We start from the raw sequence: 25,245 nt of genomic DNA on the forward strand, positions 1-25,245 counted from the left end.
AACTTTTGATTTCAGATACTACTAAAACAAATACCAAAATCTTTCTGACCACTCACTCACAGTACTCCGTGTGACAGTGGGAAATGGCCCTGAGTGGGGGTAGGGGAGAAACAGCAGCCACAGCAGGAAACGCCGGCTGCAATCCTGTGTTTTCGTGGAGATGGCAGTGCCTCTGTTCTCACAGGGACTGTGGCCACAGCCTTCTGACAGCCAGGGCAACCCCGCGCTCTGCCCACACACCACCACTCCTGCAACTTCCTCAGGCACAGCTACTCTCCCCTGTAACCAGGGCTGATTCCCTAACACACACCCATGTCCCCCAATGCCACCAACCAAGTGGGCACTTGGGAAATGTTGATAAATGAACTAATGAAAATACAAACAATACATTCCCTTCATTCCACGGCTAACCTGTATTAAGCCCATAGAATCACCCTACTATCAAAATACACCCTACACACATGTAACAAGGTACTAGCCAAAACATTTCAGTCCCTTCTAGAATACTTAAGCCTTTACCATTAAAGAAAACATTTAATGATTCAACCACTTCCAAATTTTTTTAAATCTGTATTTCAAAAACACAGTAAAGTTGAAAAGCAAATAACAAATTAGGATACTGGTTATTTTCCTAAAACATATGACATAGGATTCTTAATATGAAGACTGGTAATATAGCAACAGAAAGATGAACACCCTCATTAAAAAAAAAAAAAGATATAAACAGGCACAAAAGAAGAAACTTGAAATGGCCAATAATCACGTGGAAAGATGACTGGTAACAGTCACCTTTGCGGTGTTGCAGGGCGACAGGCACATGCTTCCAGCTGCTAGTAGGAATGTAAGTCAGTAAACCTACCAGATACCAATCTGGCAGAGTGCACAGCAAAGGCAGAAACGGGTGCCCTCTGACCCAGAAATTCCACTTCTAGAAAAATAGGGAAATGAGATATGAACAAGGATGGAAATACATGTTAGCCCTAGAAGTTCTGCAAATGAGTGTGAAACATTGTAAACAACTCAAATATCTGTATTAGTTAACAAGTTCTTTTCATTACAAGCAACATAAAACAAGGCTGGCTAGCTTATGGGAAAAGGGGGAAAAATTTATTGGAAGGATACTGTGCTACATTTCTTGGAAATGAAGAGTTGAACAACCAATCCTTGAAAAGGAAAAAAAGCAGGCAGCCCTGAGAATCGCAGCAACAGGAGATGGAAAGAGCCCTGTGCTCCTGTGAAACACAGGAGGGCCTGCTCCTGCTCAGGCACCCTGCCCCTCCCAGCACCCAGGCAGGATGTTCATACCACCGCCAACTGCGCCAACTGCGCCAACTGCTACCACTCAGTAACGACGAGAACCAACATCACCTTTCTAGGTCCTACATATGTAATTGACCCTTGAATAACATGGGGTTAAGTTAAGTGACCTCCTCCCGAAGAGGAGAAAATCCTATAAAAATTCTGACTCCCACAAAAACTTTACTAACAGCCTACTGTTGACTGGAGGCCTTATTAACAGCAACAGCTAATAACATATTTTGTATGTTATATGTATTACATACTGTATTTCTTACAATAAAGTGAGCTAGAGGAAAGAAAATGTTAAGAAAATCAGAAGGAAAATATGTATAGTTTATACATTCATGGCATACTAACTTTTTCAATATTTCTAGGCTATGTAGTGCGTCTGTGGGTTCTTCCAAATTGTCACAAATCTCAAAAAAAGTTCCCAATATATTGATTGGAAAAACATCTCTAAAAAGACAAGACAACCCAATGCAGTGTGGGATTTGTAACTGAATCCAGAATTTAAAAGAAAACATCTATAAAGGACATTACTAAATATGAATATGTAGTGTATTAGATCATATCACTGTGTACAACACACATAAAAGAGAGCAAATATGGCAGAATATTAACAACAGGTGAGTCTACTGAAGGATATATGGGGTTACTACTTCAGTGTTTCTGTAGTTCTGAACTTTTTCCAAAATAAAAAGTAGAGAGGGCAGACTTCCAGGCAAGATGGAGGCCTAGACAGACACACTGCGTCTCCCTCCACAACTAAAAAGGAATACAACTACCTCAAAACTAGAGACAACCAGAAGTTCCAGAAATCAAGCTGCATGGAAGACCAGCAAACAAAGATATAAAGAAGAAATACTCATCCAGACAGGTGGGAGGGGCAGAGACAGGGCGGAGAGGATGCGGTGTGGTGGCGGCAGCAGTGGCAGGCCAGTAGAAAGCGCAATCAAACATTTTAAAAAGTCAAGAGGGACACCTGGGAAGCACTCCCGGCACCAGACCAGACTGCGCAGTTCACCATTCCAGTGCTGGTTAAAATACAGCCGCATCGCTTCTGACTGTGCAAACCAGTGGGGATTGGGGTGGAGAAACAAACTGCCAGTCTCTAAGCAGAGTCTGCTTGTTTAAAGGGGCCCCCACAGTCCTAGAACATCCACGGACCCACCCATTCTGGGAACAACAGCCAGAGAGGCGCCAGTCCCGTATGGAAGTGGGAGAAGTGCCTGGAAAGGGGACGAGTTCTGAGAAAGTGGCATTGTTCCTTCTCAGACCCCTCCCCCACATACAGTGCCACAACGTAGTGAAATGGGTTGCCCGTAATGACGAATACCTAAGGCTCTGCCCCTTACAACAGGTGCGACAGCTCTACCTAAGACACAGAGGCAAACACAGGAGCCTGTCAAGATGAGGAGACAGAGAAGTATGGCCCAAAAGAGGGAACAGATCAAGGTTCCAGTGGGAGAACTAAGTGATGAGGAGATAGCCAACCTAAAAGATGTAGAGTTCAAAACACTGGTGATAATGATGCTCACAGACTTGACAGATATGCTTCAGTATACAAAAACATAAGGGAAGAAGTGAAAGCCATGCTAAATGAAACGAAGGAAAATCCACACAAAACCAATGGTGAAGGGAAGGAAACCAGGGTTCAGATCAATGATTTGGAACATAAGAAAAAAACAGTCAACCAGTACAGAATGAAGAAACAAGAATTGAAAAAAATGAGGAGAGGCTTAGGAACCTCTGGGACAACTTTAAATGTGCTAACATCTGAATCATAGGGGTGCCAGAAGGAGAAGAGAAAGAGCAAGAAATCAAAAGCTGATGTGAAAAAATAATGAAAAAAAAACTTCCCAGATTTGGTGAAGGAAACAGACATACAAGTCCAGGAAGCACAGAGTCCCAAACAAGCTAGACCCAAAGAGGACCACACCAAGACACATCATAATTAAAATGCCAAAGGTTCAAGACAAAGGGAGAATCTTAAAAGCAGCAAAGGAAAGGAAGAGAGTTACCTACAAAGGGGTGTGCCTATAAGACTATCAGCTTATTTCTCAAAAGACACTTTGCAGGCAAGAAGGGACTGGCAAGCAGCATTCAATGTGATGAAAAGCAAGGACCTACAACCAAGATTACTCTATCCAGCAGAGCTATCACTTAGAATGGAAGGACTGATGAAGTGCTTCCCAGACAAGGTAAAGCTAAAGGAATTCATCATCACCAAGCCATTATTATATGAAATGTTAAAGGGACTTATTTAAGAAAAATAAGATCAAAACTATGAACATTCAAATGACATCAAAAAAGTAAAAATAAAATCCAACTAAGCCAGCAGTTCTCAACCTGTGGGTCGTGACCCCTTTGGGGGTCAAACGACCCTTTCACAGAGACGCCTAAGACCATCAGAAAACATATATATAATTACATATTGTTTTTGTGATTAATCACTATGCTTTAGTTATGGCTGGGGGTCACCACAACATGAGGAACTGTATTAAAGGGTCGCGGCATTAGGAAGGTTGAGAACCACTGAAATAAGCAAACCAGAATAAAAATAGAATCATAGGTATGGGGATCATTTGGAGGGTTATCAGCTGGGAGGGGGGAGGGAGAGAAATGGGGATATGGTACAGGGAGTAAGAAGCATAATTGGTTGGTACAAAATAGACAGGGGGAAGTTAAGAATAATATAGGAAAGGGTGAAGCCAAAGAAGTTATATGCATGACCCAGGACATGAACTAAGGGGAGTGGGATTGCTGGAGGGAAGGGGGATACTGGGCAGAGGGGAGCAAGGGGGAAAAAAATGGGACTACTATAACATAATCAATAAAATATACTTTAAAAAAAAAGTAGGAGGGCAGTGGGGAGAGAGAAGGATGTTGGGTCACATCATCACCAAATTTGGATGGAATGTCTAGAATGATCTCACTTAAAGTCCAGGCAATGTGGGATCCTGGGAGCCCTTGAAGAGTCTTCAAAAGCACTGACATAGGGATGTGATGAGGAACCTGTGTGATGGAGAGAGAGGGGCATGCCATACCCATAAAACGTCACAGCAATGACGATGCTGATTTCAAACACCAGCCTCAAATTGGTAGTGAAGAGACAGGTTGGACAATCCACCTTGAATTGTGAGAGTTATTTCTCATACTCTGTGTAGCTTGCCAAAAGGCATGTACTAGCAGAAATTTAAATTAATTATTTTTAAATTTAACTGTGGGTAAGGAGTCTTTAGATGGTTGATAGTCCAAGACGACCATCTACTACTGAAAAATAATACTAAAGAAGGGAGTCTGTGACAGATCACCAAAGTCCTCAAAGTTCACCCTAAAGAAACTGAATTTTATATTGTAATCAAAAAGGAGCAAGAGCCATGGTCCACCAATAAAATTTGCCATGTCCTTCAAAAAGGCTCACAAGAAACACCTGCTGATAAGAGATTTCACAGCCATCAGCCCCTTTAAACAGTGTCTCCATTCCCAAGGTACACAGCTCTAAAGTTAATAGCCTAACACAAAATGATGCAGTGTCATTACCAACATACAGGAATAAGGGCTGTTACAATGCAAGCCCAAAGCTATCACACACAAATAAAATAAACACAATGGCTCTATTGGAAAATAGTTGAAAAAGCACTGTGGCTTTGAGAACTTTTTAGGTTAATTTGAAAAACACCAGAAGTAGTCAACACTTGGGTAGAGATCTGTTTACTTTTCTAGTATGAAAAGATCTACTCTTTGGGTAGATTTCCATCCAGAAGCAATGTCTGGCTATCTCTCTGACCTGTGAGGAATACCCAACTGACCAGAATTTCTCATTTCCATAAACCTTACCTACATTCACACTGAGATCAGAGCAACATGCATAAGAAGAAATAAAAACATTTCACTCATACCAAAAAATAAAAAATAAAAAAAACTCTGAAGGATTATTACTCAGAATCAACATTGGGACAGAATCATTTGATCCAAAATAAGCATCACAGCTGAGCTGAGGACTCACTGTAAACTGTGCATTTGCCCAGGTACCAGGCACAGTTCTGTCTGGGGAGAGCTGGAGTGGGGAAGGCAGTAGAAGTCGTTGTGGCTCTAGCATGTTCCCTGAACTAAACATCAAGGCCACAAGGAAAATTTGGAAGTACAAGAAGTGGTGCCACTCAGGGTTTATTACATATTTATTTGAAAGGAATTTTTATAATCTTTCCCAAAGGTGGAAGAGTGTATCATCAGTGTTCTCTTAGTGACTCATTTTTTATTCAAGCATTTATTTAGCACGTAGAAGATGCCGGGCACTTGGCTGTGTGTTAGTGGGACAGACATCATTAAGACTCAGCCCATGGCCTGAAGGAACAAAGCAGTCTGGGAAGGGGGACAGACAGATGAACACACGATTACATCAAATGTCATTTTATACAAATAAGTGTTTATCTGAAAGCAGAAGGAATTGCCATTTGTCAAGAGGAGGCAAGGAACATGTGTGAGGACAGGAGTGTGGGCACATGGGCTTGTATCGGCGAGGCCGAGCTCACTGAGGGGCAGGCGCTCCTGGAGGCTAACCAGTTCCATGTTTCCTGGAGCTGACTGGGAGCCACTAGAAAATTCCAAGCAAAGAGTAAGACTTCAGAAACCTTCTTCTGACACTCAAATATCAAGACCAGCATGGATGGCGCTGCTGTAGAAATGCGGGTGCAAACTATGGCCTAGACCAGGTCCTATTTGGAAAACACTTAGCAGACTGATTCCAGGGAGTGTGGCCCTGGATCAGACCTAGGAGATGAGACAGAAAAAGGAAGGAGGCAACTTCTAGGCAAGTAGAAAGATAACTGTATCATCATGAAGATGGGGGACACCTTGTAAAGTGCAAGAAGGAAGGAGGGACTAAAATCAATCAAAGTGATGCAGCATTGAACTTGAGGACCACATACAATACCTACAAGGCAGACATCCCTACACGTGTGAAGATTAGGTCTCAGCTGAACATCAAGACTTGGGGATCATCCACCTATAATAGTCATTCAAGCCATGAGCTGGCAATGTCACCTTTATTGAAAGGGTCTGTAGAGCAAGGACAGAACTCTGGAGAATGGCAATAATGATGTGATCTTTGGAAGATCATGAGTGGAGTGGCCACAGAAGTAGGAGGGGATCCAAAGAAAGCAAGTAAGGGGCCATGGAACCCAAGAGAGAAGAGACTTACAAGGAAGAGGAGGTCAAATAGGATAAGGAATGGCAGGTTTCTCCCGGATCAGGAGATTAGTAGGTCACAGGTGAACGAGGGAGAGAAATTCCATTAAAACTGTTGATAGGATACCAGAGACATGGAAGGAAGGAACAAACTGACAGTGACTAGAGGGAAGGGAGGAGGGGAGTACTGGGGGAAAGAGGGGAAGGGTCTAGTCAAGAAACATGTATAATGACCCACAGACATGGACAACAGAGCGGGGACTGACTGGCGGGGGCAGGGGCAGTGGAGAACAACAGGAGAAATTGGGACAACAATAAAGTAAAATAAATGTAACTGAAAAAATTAATAGACTTTAAAAAAATTTGATAGGGATCTCAGCACTGGATGGAGAGTAGATGTGGAAGTGGAGATAATCCGCTCTCTAGAAACAGCTCAAAGGGAAGGAGAGAGGTAGAGATGGAAGATGAAGACGTAAGGTCAAGGGAAGACAGGACCTCCAGCTTCCTCAATTTCTTTGGCCTCGGTGAATTTCCCTGAAAGCCCCAGGCATGAAAGATGGTACCCAACAATCTGAAATCAAGAAATTATATAATAATTTCATTACAATAGTTAAGCTGTGCAGCACCAAGCTTTCTCAGTCTGAATGTTTATAACAAGATTTTGAAACCAAATAAAATGTTCATTTTGGCAGGCAAGTATGCTCCAAATAGTCCTAATAGGTCTCATGAGAAAAGAATAAAGGATTCACAGCCAGTTACATTTGAGAGACCCAGGGCTGACCAATGTTTCTGTACATCAGACATCTCAAAGTCTGAAATGTGCTAATGCGCACGAGCAGACCCGGAAGATCAGGTTAAGTCTTTCCTAAACTTTGGCCAGAGAACATTCTTTTACCTTCAAACATCTTGAGGCAAGAGTGCTCTGACACAACCTATGGGCAGTGGTGCTCTGAATCCCCAAGGGTGGGTCACTTCAGTGGTCAAGCGTAACCAAGGAAATCCCTCATAATGCTAAAAAACTCCACAGCCATTCTTTGATGGGCTCCAGGACAGGAGCAAACTTAGGGAAGCAAAGAGGTGTCCAACCTGCTTCTAAAGTGACCTGACCTAATAAGAGTTAGTTTGTTTCTTCCATGTGGCCTTGACCCATTTTCTGGAGCTGATTTCTATATGGATCCATTAGTTGTAACTTCTGAGGTCTCTTTAAGGAAGAGAAGGCAAGAGGTAAGATAAGGTAGAGGAGAGTATGGTAATGAATTTTGTTTTCTTCTGTTCTGTAGCACATTTCGCCTCTGTTGGGGCTATGAAGGCTTGGATCCAGAATTCAGATCCCTTGTTTGGCAAGATTTCTAGCTACTGCCAGACCCAAAACATTATTACTGCAACATTAAGTTCTCTAATTATGCTGTACAGGCAATCTGTGAAGAAATTTCAAAATGAAGAGGGAGAGAAAATGAGTGTGTGTGTGTGTGTGTGTGTGTGTGTGTGTGTGTGATTTAGCAAAGAAGATAGAGAGCAAGTACTGGCATTTCTTAAATAAAAACAACACTAGACACAGAACATGGCGCTTGTAAACTACCTTGCTCTGTTCCAGCTGCATGCAGCACAGGCAAATGATTGATTTACAAGCAAGATTTTAGAGGAAAATAAAAGAACCACTAACACTCATACACAGGCACATTTTTTTAGTATTCCTCTTTCTGGTCCTCAGTCAAATCTACTAAAGTGACAGCACACTGTAGCCTTTCAGGACAGACTGGCTTTGTATTGCAGTAAGAAGAGGTCTGTGTGGTCATAAAGCAACATCAAGATTAAGCCTCTTAACCATGTATAAAAATAGCCACCGTTTGTGTTCCTAGTGCAGAAGCATCTTCATGAAAACAGCGCTCTGAAAAGAGCTGAAGTGCTCAGGGAACCTGGGCGGGAGGGGACACAGGCAAACCCTGGGTTGCTCTGTTTCCTCCACTTTTGAACAAATGCCTTTGACTCAATCCATAAATCTAAAAACACTTTTTTCAATTTTTTGTGCGTCGTTTTAAAAAGTGACTTTCACATGCTAATGAAAGCTGATATATCCCAAATGTTCTTTAATTCCTCTCTAGGAAAAAAGTCCCCCTTTTTCAAGGTTCTCATCCCAGTTTCATAACCTTCACAATACTGATGAGCACCACTGAGGTCCCCAATGGGGACAAGAATAGACAAACGATCACAGTTCCTTTTGTTCATCTTCTTTGACTCAGGGCTCTCTTGGCATTTCTTCACTCTGTGTTATTTGGCCAGAAAAATGCCAGTAGCAGGATGGCTATCTGCCTTCCCAGCTCTCGGCAAAGACTCTTAAGGCAGAAGTGATGCCTGCTGGGAAAAGGCTGATGTCAGCTCTCAAGAGCACAGCTCCCTGCTGGATAAGGAGGTCTTTGTTTTCAGCTGAACTGTGAAAATGAGAAAAAGCCTCTAGCCTGACAAACAAGAAACCCACACGACACAGGTAAGGCCTGTGACCTTTATTTAAAGGTACATTTCATTAGCAAAACACTTGCATGTCACACACAGATGCGCCTTTAAAGTCACGTGGGAGGAGTCATGAAAGCCAGCTTCATTTCCACCCCGGTCCAGCCGGACCGACAGCAACAACTGAAGCGTTCGGGGCCCAGTCACTCTCACACGAAGCAGCTCTTAAAGGACACCTCCCCAATGTGAAACATTTATTAAAGGCCCGGTCACCCTTCTAATTTATTTTTTTAAGTAAACACTCATACTTGTTATACATTGGGATTTTTTTTTTATCCCTATTTAATAATATATCAGTTTATGACTTAGTTATTTAGGAGAACTAAAATTAAGGCTCTAAAATATCCTCTTAAAATATCCCAGAATGCTTGTGGGAGTACTTATAAGACTGTGAAAATACAGAACAGAGAACTTGAGGGCTAAAACTTCCCCAGTTTGAAGACGCCAGGAAGGATGTGGGAGAAAAAGAGAAAGCACAGTCTGAGGGATTCTATTTCAAGAAGAGTATTTGATTTATGAAATCTGGAAAGGGAAAACAAGATACCCTGAAAGCAAATTTTAAAACACTCCAGTTTGAATCTTTTAAACTAACATTACTACTGTGCCACTAACTTACAACTGGATCAGATATTTTCAACAAGAATGAGAACAATTTAAACAGTACTTAACTGAGCCTAAAGGAAACCCTTGTTTGTTCTCACGGGGTTCTTGCCTCTACAGAGACACCTTTTCCAGCCTCTTCAGGGGGAGATGAACAACTAACTCTTCCTTTCATTGTCTCTGGAGGGAACCATCACTGGCTGTGCTGGGAGCATTTCACCTGCACGGCACCTTTTAATTCCTAATAACCTTCATGACCTTATGCCCCCCCATCCTTGTTACTGAGTGCTAAAATGGACACCCCTCATCTCCAAGGCATCTATCAACTGTGTTTTTAGAGTGCTTAGATCATCCAAAACTATAAGGCATTAATTAAGGACATGTATCAACCAATTCATAGTATCTGGATACATATACTATTAATATGAAAGTAACATGGTTGCTAAGAGCACTGGCTCTAGGAACAGACAGCCTGGGTTTTGATTCCTGGCTCCCTTACCTACTAGCCTGCAGTGTGACCTTGAAAAAGTTACAGAACCACTCTGAGACTCAGTTTTACCACCCGTGAAAGAGGGATAACAATGGCATTCACATTGTGGGGCTGTGAGAATGCAGTGACACCATGCTCATGAGGCATTTGCACAGGGCTCGGAGCACTGAGCTCAATAAATAGCTGCTGTTACTAAGTTTTGACACCACAGCTGTCATGATTCCCTGGATACCAGAAATCCAGACCCCTCACCATTCTCAGCGATGAAGAGTTCACCCGCTCTAAGGCTTATGTAGACATAAACACATCAGTAACATAGCTCCGTCTACAAAGATGTATTACTATTTACCTTACGGAGCTCCAGTTGGGTCAAGGTACTAAAATAACGCCAACTTTTCAATTTCCTCTGGGTCTAGTTTCAATTTAAAATGAGGAATTGCTTCCTGTGCTTTCATGGAGTTTGTAGAGTAAGTAGTCTCTTGGTAAGCATGTCCACATACATCCAAACCAAAGGTGCTAAAGAGATACAGGAAACACAGACTCACCAAAGGGAGTGTGATAGTTAATGTTGCCAAGGGTTATTATCAAATATTACTGTCAGAGATACCACAAACTAAGACTGAACATTATACAATAAACTCCACTGCAAATAATAAACAAAACCCAGAGGAAAATTCCCCAAACCCATTTTAGCCAATCATCAATAATTTTTTTTTAACTGGGTTTCTATTATATGCCCAGAACTTGATTTCAAAGGCTTCCTCCGACCTCTTGTCAAGATAAAAGTATTACTGGTTTTGAGCTTGTCTGTTTCCCCTCTATTTCTATTCACCCTTATGGAGGGAAAAGTGAAGTGACTAGGGCCGGGGGTGGGGGGTAAGGTTAGGGGGTACAGAAAAGCAAAGGAGAAAGAGGAAGGAAGACGTGTAGGAGGAGGAGCACAGGAAACAGAAGTCCTGAAATTGGATAATGCACTCAAAGATAAACTAGAGTTGGCTACATGGAATTTGAGAGAAAACTTCAAAGGAATAGCCGCAGAAGCCAAGACAACAATGGACACATTTCACACCAGGACAGTATTTCAAAAGAGCACCACCAGCGAGAGGAGGGAACGTTTTCTTTGACCATGCTGGTCCTCATTTAGCTGCTGGTTATAGCACAAGGCTAGTGACCTCAGCTTTGATCCCAGTGTGAGCTTCTGGGTCCTGCCCTGTTCTGAGGCCAGGGGCAACTACTCTGCAAATGCACACCACTGATCAAAAAGAGAGTGCCTCCTCCAACTGGAACATGAGCTCAAAGGGCACATTTTCTGGACAGCGGGTGCATTTCAATTCAACACAAATGACTTAGCACCTGTTGTATGTGGGACACTCGTCTGGTCAAGTGGCATGCTAAACATATGATGTCCATCTTTAAGTGCATGTAATCAAGCTATGGCATAACCAAATGATCATTTATTTTGGTGTCACACACAGCAGGGTTAATACCAGTTTCAACACTTTGGACACATTATCCTCTCAATTTCTACTTCTGTAAACAGGGCTTACACACACACACACGGACATACAGAAACAAACACCATCTTAAAGAGACACCTTTAGTGTGAGAGTTAAATGAGATAATGCATTTAAAGTATCTAGCATAGGGCCAGTATATAATTAAGCACTCAGTGTATATTCTCATCCTTTCAGAGGTGACTGATGAACAACAGTTCAATTGCCTGGCCCTGTTACAAACCTGCATGCACACAAAGTTGAAAATTGCTTCATTTCCGAAAGTCATCTTAGACTGTACTCTTCGGCACAGAACTCTCACTAGGTTCTATCAGCTAAGCAGCCTCAAAAGTCTCAAAACCAGTATGAAATTAACATGCTGTAATACTACATCAATTGTTAGCCTTCCAGAATCTCTATTGTATTACAAAAATACAAGATAATAACAAATGCACTAGATTATCCATTACAATATTAGTATTATAAAATACCAGAAATTACCTAAATGTTGAAACAAAGGGAACTGGCTGAATGAAATTTGGCGCATGCATGCAGTGGAGTGCTATGCAGCTGTGAACAAGGATAAGGAACTGTCAGGAAAAGATTTCCACAATATATTGGTGAATGAAACCACCAAAGCTCAGGACCTAGGGCTCAACTGGGTGGAGCAACATACCATGCACCAAAAGGTTATGGGTTGACCCCATTCAGGGCACATAGAGAAGGCAGCCCATCGATCTCAATCTCAACTTCTCAGTGACTCTCCCCTCCGCCCCATAAGCATATCCTCAGATGATGATTTTTTTAAAAAAGAGCTGCCAAAGCTCAAACGAGTATATAAAGTGTGCTAACTTCTATGTAAGAAAGGGGAAGGGGAAATGAGAAACCACTTGTGTATCTGCTTGCTTTAACAAAAAGAAACACAAGAATAATAATCACCTACAAGGAGAGGGAACAAAGGAAGTCAAAGAGACAGGAAAAGGAATAACACTTTTCTAAGTACTTCCTAATACAGTTTTGACATTTTTTTTTCTTTCAGTTTTATGGAGATATAACTGACAGACAGTAGTACTGTGTAAGTTTAAGGGTCTACAGCATAATGACTTACATATACTGCAAAACACAGTCTTGACTTCTAGAAACATGTTAATGTTTTACGTATGTAAAAAAAAATGAAATGAAATCAACAATAAGGATGAAAAAATCTACAACTGAATCCAAACAGAAACGAACAAATCCACATATATGCTAATGAACATAACACTGAAAGGCAGGGAGAAGTAGTAACTTTTACAGTTGGTAGTTGGATTATTTTCCCTCAGCATAGGGGAAAAAAAAAGAACTGCCAACAAATCCTGAACTCTGTTCAGTAGGTTTGTTTTTCAAAGTGGTACCATAGCCATTCTGAAACTATTTTATGTGTACTGTAGGACTGAACAACAAGGCAATGTATTGATGCTGGAAAGCAGGGAGAGAGAAATATGGAAAGGGGAGGATGAGGAAGACACTGTGGAGTTGGAGTATTAACACATTGTTATCGGGACACGTAAAATTATGTTTTCCGCGAACTGCATAGAGCGTGGATCACGTAGTAATACGTTTTTTATAGACTGGTGGTAGAATGCAGGATACAGCTATTCAGGTTACTACACGTGTGCATGTTTGTTATGCCACTTCCTTATAGATAGTGCTACACAAGTATAAACATCCCCACAACAACAGATTAGGTATGGGACAGCAAGAGCATAAATAATAAAGGTAAATGGGCTTATAACAAAACACCCTACGTGCAAATTTACGAATTTTGACTCGTTTGATTTTTAGTGAATTCGAGTAGTTATTGGTGTTTAGATGTCTCCCTAGGAAGAACGGTATTCTCTACATTGCAAATGTATTTTATTTTAAAAAATCACAAGTTATTTTGTGATATTTTCTATTTTTAAAATTATCTTGAGTCAAATTTGTTATCAAGCTCTTTCAATAATTATATTTCTAGTGGAAGTGGCTTAATTTTTTTTTTTATAAATACTCTATACTGATAAAATGAGAAACAGTCATGACAAAAGAGACCAAGAAATACATGCAGACAATTTGTCAAGATTATTTGTGTGATAGTGATAGAGTGAGGAGGTGAGTGACGGTGAAGACATTGTTCCACGACCTCGAAGATTCACCCATCGAACTATTCCATCTGATTCTGAATCAAGTTCTGACGAACATGAAGAAGAATGGTCATCGACTGATAATCCTCCAGTCCTAGAGGAGTTTTTGGGTCACCCTGGGATAAATGTTGCTATTGTTCCCAAATCCATAACCAATGCATTGAACTTGTTTATTGGAGATGACTTTTTCGCATATTTTGTAGAAGAATCGAATAGGTATTATTGCCTAAATGTAAATAATTTCAAAACACCTCAAAAAACTGTGAAATGGAAGGCTATCATGACATCAGTGAAGAAATTTTTGGGACTAATTATTTTCATGGGGCAAGTTCAAATAAATAGAAGAGATGAGTACTGGGACCACAGATCCGTGCACAGAAACATCATTATTTGCAAAAACAGTGTCTAGAGATAGATTTCGGCAGATATGGAAGGCTCAGCATTTCAATAATAACGAGAATGTCACCAATGAATCAGACCGACTGACTAAAAGTCAGGCCCATAATTGATTATTTTCTCCTGAAATTTGTGAACATATACAAACCTAAACAGCAAGTATCCTTGGATGAAGGCATTATACCTTGGAAAGGACAGTTATTTTTCAGAGTTTATAATTCAGGAAAGCTCATAAAATATGACATACTGGTGAGAATGTTATATGTGAGTGATACAGGACACATTTGTAATTTTGAAATTTATTCTGCCCAGGGGTTATGGCTGATAAGACACAATACAAACAGTTGTATCTCCCTATACAGATGTCTGGCACAATCTTTATATGGATAATTATTATAAGAGTGTTGGTAACACTCAGCTCTTTTGCATTAAAAAAACCAGAATATGTGGAACAATCAGAAAAAATTGAGGTTTACCAGAGTGTATAAAAAAGACAAACTTCAAAAAATGACAATCTTTCACCGTAGAGGGGATATTTTACTTCAAATCTGACCATCAAAGAAAGAAGAGACTTATTTCTTCTATTCATTCAGTGGAAATGAAAGAGTCAAAATACTGACAGAACAACTCAACAAAAAATAACTAAACCAAATGCACTGACTGATTATAACAAATTCATGAAAAGTGTCGACCGTGCAGATCAGTATTTGTCTTACTATTCAATACTACGAAAGACAACAAAATGGACAGGATGAGTAACAATTTACATGATAAATTGTGCATTGTTCAACTCCTTTGTTGTCTATAATTCAACAGAAAGCAACTGAGTAAAATATAAGAAATATTTATATGAAGTAGCTTTGCACTGGGTTACTGACTCGATACCAACCAAAGATAACACTCAAGAGCCAGGACCATCCACTTCCAGGAAAAGAGTGCCTAAACAAGATGCACCAGGAAGATTGTTGATGGATATGAGAAAACACATTCTAGAAAGAATTGTTAGAACCGGAAAGAAAAAAATTGTGCAAAGACAATGTCGTGTGTGTGTATCTCAAAAAGTGCTGAATGCAACTTGGTTTATGTGTAAATTTTGCAGCGTATCTCTTCATAGAGGTAAATGTTTTGAGTGCTGTCACACTTTAAAACATTATTAGTGTTCATTATTTACTTCATTCAGTTATTTGTTGATTGAAAATTTTTGTAATAAATACTGATGAATATTATAAATTTTTCCATTTTTGTGTTTTCAACCATATATTCTATATCCACTTATTTAAAAAGTGCCTTTATCTTTCATAATAATAATGAAGAATACATTCTAAGGTGAGAAAATCAAAGTTCCATAAAAAAATTCAAAGTAGTTTTCAATTTATAGTGATTTTATATAACGACAAAATTTGCGTGCATATTTCAAAATCACCTGCTCCTGCCATAATACATTCGCACTAAATGCCCAAATACAACATGTTAATGTGAACTCGTCATTTCCTAGCTCTTTCCACTAAAAGGGTCTAGAAACACTGCTGTTCATCAGAACTTTCTGAGAAAGTAGAAATGTCCTATATTGTCCAATATGGTAGCCACAGCTACATGTGGTTACTAAGCCTGAAATGTGGCTAGTGCAACTGAAGAACTAAATTTTTTGTTTTATTAAATTGCATATGTAAATTGCCTCATGTAGTTAATGTATCACATATTAGACAACTCAAATCTAGAGGCAATGACACCACAGCAACACCTGGCACCCAGATCTTTGCTTCTAAATACGATCCCCCATGAAAAGGAACCTGGATACCCTCAAGAAATGGCTGATTCCACGGTTGAGGCAGGTAGGTTTCGAGATGAGCATCTTGTTTGCCAGATAATAAGAGAGCACTCAATTTAAAAAAAAATGGAGGCATGTAACAAGCACATAAGAGCCAGTTGAAGGGACTCATTTGCCAAATCAGGGACAGCTACAGCTCTCTGAATAAAATAGGAATCCATGAGTCCAAATCAATAAGTCCAATTGAGTCCAAATCAGATAGGCAGGAGAAAAGGGAGAGCTCTTCCTTACCAAATCATACCTGAATACCAAGGTCACAGAAAAAATTACTTATTGATATTTTCATGATAGGAACCCTAACTCTACACCCACCTCACCCACCCTCTGCCTCATACCTTAAGCCACTTTCTTTCTAAGAAGCAGATAGAGTACTTTTCAACTTCCAAAAGACATTCATGTTAACACTTTTCTTAGGAAACAAAAACAAAAAACAAAATCTATTTCTCAGGGTCTTCATATCAATAATAAAATTAGTTAAGCGTTCAAATGATCCAGGTTTATAAGGCGCTGGATCCAGAGCCCAGAAATTCTCAATATCCAAGTTCTGGAGAAATCACCAAGGAAACCTCTCTTGTCTCTCCCCACCAACCTCCCCAGTCAAATCAGATGAAATCTAGTCACACTCTGTAGCTTCCTGTTCTGGCTCAGAGCACTGAATCTCTCTTTCTCTCTCTACTGGAAAACATTTCAATGTGATGGTTGTAATGAAATGCAGCCAAAGCATACATCTTTAAAACCTTCTTATATGGCTGTCAAAACTGTTTTTCAACAACACTTCTTCCTCCAGAATTAGATTTCTTTACTGATAAAACAACAAAATACATTTTCATTGCACAATACTGAAATGTTCTAAGAAAAGAAAGGGCAAAAATCATTTTGTAATCTCCTTAAACAAATACACTACACCATTCTTTTCCAAATAAACATGAATCTGTCATTTATTACTGAAAAGGTCCCAGACACAGTAAATAAAAGGAGGGAACATGCTATCCCTCAAGTAGTAAACATTTCATCAAATCAAACAACAGTACTTCCTAAGTACTATACAACATGAAGAGTTAGAGACACAGTATCTTTTCAAGTTGTCTACGAAATCTGTCATCCAGCCCTTAGAAAACACAAGTAGAAATACTGGTAATGTTACCGAAATGAGTAACTATCTCATGGTGAACAAGTGACACCAGAATGAACTGACCACACACTGATCACGTTTCCTTCTTAGGTCTAGGGAGTCTGCCCATGGGGGTGGCTGCAGTTTCTATTTCCCTAACACTTAGCATGATGATGTCAATTGTGAGTTGCACAAGAAATCCAACAATTCTATTTTAATTATTTACACTTCATTTATAGTGTCATCATAGACTTATACCTCAAGGTCATATTTGTAACCACCCAAGGAATTATAAAGTCATTTTCTAAATGCTTTAACATTCTAATAATAACATTAATAATAATGAAAGCTGAGTGCTTAAAGCATTTACCATCATCCTGAGGAAGGAACTATCATTACTCCCACTGAAAAATAAAGGTGCGATTTGAATCCAGAATTTCTTACTAAAATGCAGCACTCTCAAACATTAAATTCACCATAATAGTATTCTTATTCTCTATCATCAGTATCAGTATCTGAATAATGGACTTATTAATAATAAAAGTAATACCTATATCAATTGAATATTAATTATACTGTGTCAAACTCCTTGCAAATTTTAACTGTAATATAGTTCTATACATTAACTATAATCATTGCCATTTTACAAAGAAGGGTATTGGGCCCAGACATAGTAAGTGACTGTCCAAGGCCTCACAGCTGGTAAATGTCAGACAGGATTTCAACTGAGGCATGTGTGATCCTAAAACATACTATCGCAAGGCTGTCTCCTCCTTTCCTTCCAAAAAACGCCCCCAAAACCAATGGTCTCTTATTTGGGTGTGGGGAGGAGGGCATGTGAGAGAAGAAATTCCTAGTAACAAAAGAATAAACTCCAAATAGTTGAGCACCCAGGACCTAATTATAAGCCTATGCGTTTGCGAGAGCTCATTGTTCTGCAGGGCCTGTTGCTAGATTCCTTCCTGACTGTAGCAAATTCCAGGGCTCCAGACTGCAGGCTCAGCCTCCAACACTACGATGATTTATTGGAGGATAAATACCTCTGTCACTGGGTCTTATGACTGCACACAGCAGTCCAAGCGGCTGGAATGCGTGGAATGTCAAGGACTGTGGCCGCTGAGGCAGCTGAGGCAGCAGAGGGCTGCTGGCGCTATCCACCACCTAACTGCGCAAGGTCTCCTCCTCCAATGAGGAAATGGGAACTCTCTGAGCCTTGCCAGAAACAGGAGCATCCTCAGAAATCAGAACCAGGGAAACTGAGCATCTTGAATAATTACAAAACATTACCTCATGCATGGGAAACAGGAAAGCAGTAGAACCTTTTTACCTGGATACACAGACAGGCTCCCTCCAATAACCAGCTACCTCCCCGCCTCAGCCAAGACCCCAGACACTGATTGTGTGGGCTGGCGACACCACTGCCAGAGCACTCTTCTGGCAGCTGGCGAGGAGTCTCAAAGTCCTGAAAACATGTGAAAAAGCATTCTGCTCCCTTTTTACTTACTTTTAAAGATTTTACTTATTTATTTCTATAGAGGGGAAAGGGAGGGATAGAGTGGGAGGGAAACGTCAATTCGTTGCCTCTCGCACACCCCCAACTGAGGACCTGGCCTACAACCCAGGCATGTGCCCTGACTGGGAACTGAACTGGCAATGTTTTGGTTTACAGGCCAGCACTCAATCCACTGAGCCACACCAGCCAAGGCTCATGCACGTTAGAGGAGAGTGCAAAGGGGAAGCCAGAATATAGTGCGCAGAAACGCAAGCTGTTTTCCAAATATAAACGTGGGAAAGGTTGCACAGATTTGGAGCACTTTCATTTCAACCCCTTCATTACATAAATAAGGAAACTGAGCCCCAGAGAGATGTAGCAACACATGTTGTGACTGGAGAGTGTTGGTGGCAGATGGAGGACTAGCCCCAAGACTCCAGTGGATGCAACAGGCTCACACATCAGATGTGATGAACAGCACCTTATCACAAACACAAAAAAGCCATCTTTCCCACTTGGGAAGATCTCAAGATTATACCGCGAACACATAAGGTGAGAAGGAGAATTAATACTTCTTAATGTGTTCAATTCTAGACTCCTAAGTAAGGCGTTTTACAGAAGTCTGCTCAGGTGCTACCCCTTCCCTTCCACGTCTCTGGCACATGAAGACAGTCAGTGAAGACAAACTCTCCCAATGACCATCAGTAGTACAGTCAAGAAAAGGCAACATTTTTAGACAAACACCCCAAGAAACAGTAAGTTCCCTTAATATCTATGGGAAAAACACACGAATGGTCAGACATATAAGCCGGAAGGAAACAAGATGTCTCTCCGTGAGTTATTAAAATCGGTTTAATACCCACTCCTGACAGACAAGCACTATTCATTCTTTCATTTCACTGTCAACACCAAGTTGCACAAGAAATATGGGCCTGGCGTCGCGCACAAGCCGGAATCAGAATGCCCACACTTCAGGGTACTTACAGATGGGGGTTGAAGATGCGACTTATCTTGGAAGCATGGTCATTTTCACAGTCCAGGTCGTCGTCCCCTTGTTCCATGCCGAACTTCCTCTTGCTGGGGCTGATGGGTGGGGGGCCCGTGCGGTGACTGGTGAGGGCAGACGCCACAGGGATGGTCTGCATCCTGGGTTCTCCCCTGAGAGCAGCTTCACCTACGCAAGAGAAATGATGTAGTCACCAAGCAGGAGAAATATCCCTACCTCAGCCCCCAGCTCCCTGCCAGCCCAGCCCCTTGCGAAACTACTCCCAGTGGAAAGTTTTTGGCAACGTGACTCGAAGCCTACCATTCTCAGAACATGGTCTGAGCATAAGGTTAGCTGCCAAGCATGAGACATTTTATATAAACGTGGATTTCTAGCACAATAACTCTTCCCCCTCCCCCAGCTTTCTTGAGATATGACTGACATACAACACTATGTAAGTCTAAGGTATACAACATGTTGATTTGATAGTTATATATTGCAAAAATGCTTACCACCATAGAGTTAGCTAACACCTCCACCACCTCACATAATTACCATTTCTTCAATAACTCTTTAGGGTAGAGTTTAAAATTAGAAGTTGCAATAAAGTAACAGGGAAAAAAAGTATTGACCATAAACGATCCCAAAAGTTAATTTAAAACATGAAAAGACTTTTGATTTATGGGTATTCAACTCCATACCTATAAGAGAATGACCTAACACAGGGTTCATTAGAACACTATGCCAAACTCACTTTTCTTACTCATTACATTTTTATTCTATTTTTGGTATGTTACTTTTTTAAAAGAATAAGGAAAATTTATGGGTTAATGAGTCACATATTTGACCACAAAATTAAAAGAAATAAAAATGCATTGTTTAATGAGAAATAAACTTTTCTTAGAGAACACTAAAAATGGCATGTTAAAAATACTGATTATTATCCACAGTTTCTGCATATAGTTTATAACAAGCTTAATCCACAGATGCAATTCTTATTTTCAAAGTTAAGACACTCAAATTAGGGTTCCCTTTTTGATCTGATCTGACATATTGATGTTTTTCATTCCCATTTTAAAAAGGCTTTGGGCAAGGTGATTACTTAGTGCCTCATTATGAATTAAAATAAGTATAACCCTTTGTATGCTTAAAGGTGGTATACCTTCTAAGTTTATAAACAAGAATAATAATTACTTTAAGAAAAAAAATAAGCTTTCTAAATTACATGGGGGCAGGGAGATCTAAATTTTTCACCAATAATAACCCTTTTGTTGTACCATTCATATTGGTCTCCAAGGCCTGACCAATTTTGTTTCCACTTGGTCATAATTTGAAAGTAATATCAGGATAAAGTCAACTTCATCTGAGGCCTTGTGGTACGTAAGAAAGAAAATCTTTGTTTGCCACCTATAAGTTTCATATCATCATGGATGTGTGGATAGTTTTAACAGTCGTTTGCTTCATACACATGTGACAAATATGATTTTGTGAGGAAAAGGAGGAAAAAAACCTTCTGAATGTTTACCAGGAAAAATAAAAATTTTGCCAATTTAGTCACCAAGATATAAACTAGCAAATATACACTGACCCATAATACACCTCCAGTAAGGATTTCTTTTTGGGATTTTTGGCCCCAAATGCAGACTGGAAATTTCCATTTTAAATGAAATACCTAAAAAAATAGGACCTATGCTGGCCTACTCCACTCAGAAATTCAGTGGGATTTTGGTTGACCTCTACTTCTAATTTAGTAATTTCTGGTTTAAACAAACAAACAAGCAAACAAAGCAGTGCCAATATTTATGCCTTGATAAACTAGAAATTTTTTTTCCAAATATGCCCCTCTTTCTTATACTCGCTGCCTCCACAGGGAAGGGAGGAGCTTCCAGGGTAAAGCATCCACAGCCCCACTAACTTTTGGAGGAGCCTGGTGACACCCCCAGGAACACAGCCATTGCACATCAAGCCCCGTCAACACAGCAAAGCCACCACGCCCTCCGCCCAGTGTTTCTCCACATCCTTGGCAGGATGAGGGGATGAGTGCTCGGGCTCTGTGCAGACCCCTGGGATTCAGGAGCCATTTCATCAGATGCCAGATGTGTGGCAACAGCAGTTACCATGGAAAACCACCACCAGAGCAACAAATTCAGATCACTCCAAAAAAGGAAGAAGAGCCACTCATCACACTGCAGACACTGTTACACAAAAAGCAAAACTCTCGGGGTAAGAACAACATTCCGTTCCACTCTCCAATTTTCATCCAGTGTTAAGTTCTGGTGCTTGTTTGCAATATAAGTTTGGCAAATCCGTGCACTGCCTATCTTTAAGCCTGAAGTGTTGGTGTCAGACATGGCAGGAAGTCCACAGGAATACTTTGAAAACTCTGAAGATTTCTAAGCTGGGGGCTCACAGAGCCACAGGGAGCCAGCCACAAGTGGTCCTTCTCCCCGAGGGGCTGCAACACAACTCTAGCAGATCCCACAGAGACGACGGGGCATGCGCGCTGTTGGCGCCGTAAGGGGCCTTGTGCACACGGATTCTCTCACGCATACTTCCTCACACATAGTTTGGGTTTTGCTACCCTAGTTCAATAATACACAAGTAATAGTTTCTTATAAAAGCTGGTTGCTTGCTTGGTCAATTATAGGACTGCAGGTCACAGAACTGGATCACTAATTCTAAAGGCTGAAGGAATGAGAAAACTGTCCCAAACATGGAGAGACCTAAGAACCCACACCCCTGCCGATCAGAATGACCCCACACATCCTCCCCACACAAGGCTGAGATCAAAGACACTATGGGCAGAAGGAAAAGAATCCGCACAGGGCAGACACAGGTCTGGTCTTGGTCGCTCATTTGCCTTCACTCATCTTTGGACCTCCACCTTTGAAGATCCTGCCCAACAGCCGTACTGTAGAGCAGGATCTGTTGTTATTGTTATGCACCAACAGAAAGTTACAATTATTTTGGTAAAAGTGAGGAGAACGTTTGGTCTGGAAGTCAGGACACTCTCCCTTTATTTAGGACCAGGTGAATATGGGCACACACTTCCACTCTAAGGCCACCATAGGAGGAGGGGATGGACTAGCAAATGCCTACCATGCCTTCAGTTTTTAGAATCAGTGATCCACAATCCTACAACTGGCCAAGTAACCAACCAAGCAACATTTACTAAGAAATTATTACTGTATAATATTAACTAAGGCAGCAAAATCCCAAGTTGTACCTTAGATTTTATGTTTCCTCTTTTTACAAAAAGGTGAATCCATGATAAAATAAATTTCAAAATCATGAGATTAAACAATTTCACAGGCATTTCTTAACTATGGGCCTTGTCTTCTAATGCACATGTCAGCCTTCAAGACAGAAATACAGCAGTGCTGCTGGCAATGACCCCCCCAAACCCCCATCAGTGTACACACTTCTACACAGTCTTTCCAGGCACCATTCTGGGCACATCAACCCATCCTAACCCCAAACATCCAGGGGCTCATCAGTCGCTGATAAAATGCTATCCAGACTGCTTCTGCATTCATAATCAACAAATGGTCCCAACTACCTTTCTGGTCTTTGTTCCAGGTATTCCTCTTTTTAAGCTCTGGAAATTTCAGTCCTAAAACTTTAACTGGACTAGTTACCATTCCAGAGAACACACTGTCTAATCAATCTCAAAGTCTTTATTCAGATTCTTCCCCCAATCTTCTTGTATTTAAGTCCTATGCATTCTGCAAAGGCCACTTTTAAAAACCACCTCCTTCAGGTTGTCTTCCTTGATTTCTCAATCTGAAAGTCATCCCCTTTTTTCTGAACACGCACAGAAATTTATCACTATATTACTTCAATCCCTCCTTGCTTTTGTGCTCCTTGAAGCAGGGGACATTTTATTCATTTTATAGACTAGAGAGCAGAGAACATAATACCTTCCACAGAGAAGGTCAGTAAATACTAACTGAATGAATAAATGAGGCAGGGCAATGAGGTGCCCAGGTTACAGAGTTTTATGCTATGTTAAAGATCAAAGATGCCACAGAGTAAGGAATTTTAAAAGATCTATTTAAGAACATTTATATAAAGATTCTCACAACTCAACAATAAAATATAAACCAATATAAAAATAGGAAAGAATCTGAATAGACATTTCTCCAAAGAAGATATGCAAATGGCCAATAAGCTCATGGAAAGATAACCCACATCATTAGCCACCAGGGAAACAAAAATCAAAATCACAATTAGTTATCACTTCACACCCTCTAGGAGAGCTATAATCAAAAGACAAATAATATCACATGTTGATGAGGATGTGGAGAAGTCGAAACCAATGTACATTGCTGGTACAAATGTAAAACGGTGCACTTGCTGTGGAACACAGTGTGGCAGTTCCTCAAAAGTGAAACATACAGTTACCACCATATGACCCAGCAATTCCATTCCTAGGTACATACCTAAGAGAAATGAAAACAAATTTTCACCAAAGAACTTGTACACGAGTGTTCAAAGCAGCATTACTCATAAAATGCCCAAAACCCAAATGTCCATCAACTGAACAATGTATACCAAAATTGTGGTATACCCATACAACAGAATATTTAGCCATAAAAAGGAATGCACTGCTGATTCATGCTATGACCTGGATGAACCTAGAAAACAGTATGCTATGTGAAAGGAGCCATATATTTCTGATTTCATTTAGATGATATGTACAAAATAGGTAAATCTAAATAGACAAAACGTAGATTAGTGATTGCTAGGGGTCAGGAAGAAGGGGGAACGTAAAGGGACTGCTAACAAGTACAGGGGATGATGAAAATGTTCTAAATTTTGATTGTGGTGAAGGTTGCGCAACTCTGTGAATATACTAAAAACCACTGGATTGCATACGTTAAATGGCTCAATTGTACGATATGTGAATCACATCTCAGCAAAGCTGCTACCCCCCCCCAAATAAGAATGAGGTTATAAGCAGATGACAAAAGACCCCAGCATTTCACACTTAACTGTTAAATAAGGACAAGCACCCATTAATTTTTCCCTGAAATAAAAGGAAACCTTTTGCTATTACAGCTATATCTCTCTGTTATGTTATAGTCAGATAAGCTCCAGTTCAGCTTCTAATGAGACCGAGTCTGAGTGCCTGTAATGGGGAAGGCCGTGCGAAGTGCTGTCAGGAAACAAGATGATGACATTCATACAGAGCCTGACCACAGCAGAGGAGGAAGAAAATACACACCAAAGGGACTTATCTTGGGGGCATGCAAGACTTCTTCCATTTGTACTAGTGTGTATTCTAACTTTCACAATGGTTTGGCACTTGAAAACGGAGAAATGATTATCTTTCTTTTTCAAGAATAAACAGGAGAAAGGAGATTTGAGCTGTCTGAGTAACCCGGTATTTTAAGTCTCTGGAGTTGGCTTAGCTACAGCTGTTAATTTAACTTTCTGAAAAATTTACAGTTACAACAAAAGTTTAATTTTTAAAATGTTTTTGGCCTTTTAATCTAGGTGCGTTACTGAAGTGATAGAAAAATTACTTACTTGCTGTGTTACAGTGACAGTTCTAAAAATGAACCAAATACTGCTTTAACTACTTCTCCCAACTGAAGATGAGCAAAAATTTTGGTCCAAGATTTCACAAGAATCAGTACATATTAATTTCTATTTTATAAAACTTAACACAGAGAAGCAAAAAACAAA

At 40.4% G+C, this 25,245-nt stretch overlaps 1 protein-coding gene across 3 annotated transcripts in view; it reads right to left on the reverse strand.

Moving 5' to 3' along the window:
* Nucleotides 1–25,245, reverse strand: part of VGLL4 (vestigial like family member 4) — a 139,720-nt gene that overhangs the window by 28,195 nt on the left and 86,280 nt on the right. For all 3 annotated transcript variants that reach the window (XM_090284182.1, XM_090284184.1, XM_090284181.1), the window contains one exon: nucleotides 19,554–19,743. In XM_090284182.1, coding sequence (XP_090140308.1) covers nucleotides 19,554–19,743 — 190 coding nt within the window. The remainder of the gene's footprint in view (nucleotides 1–19,553; nucleotides 19,744–25,245) is intronic.

This window comes from Furipterus horrens, unplaced genomic scaffold, assembly GCF_987537825.1.
Source record: "Furipterus horrens unplaced genomic scaffold, mFurHor1.1.pri manual_scaffold_7, whole genome shotgun sequence".
NCBI lineage: Eukaryota > Metazoa > Chordata > Mammalia > Chiroptera > Furipteridae > Furipterus > Furipterus horrens.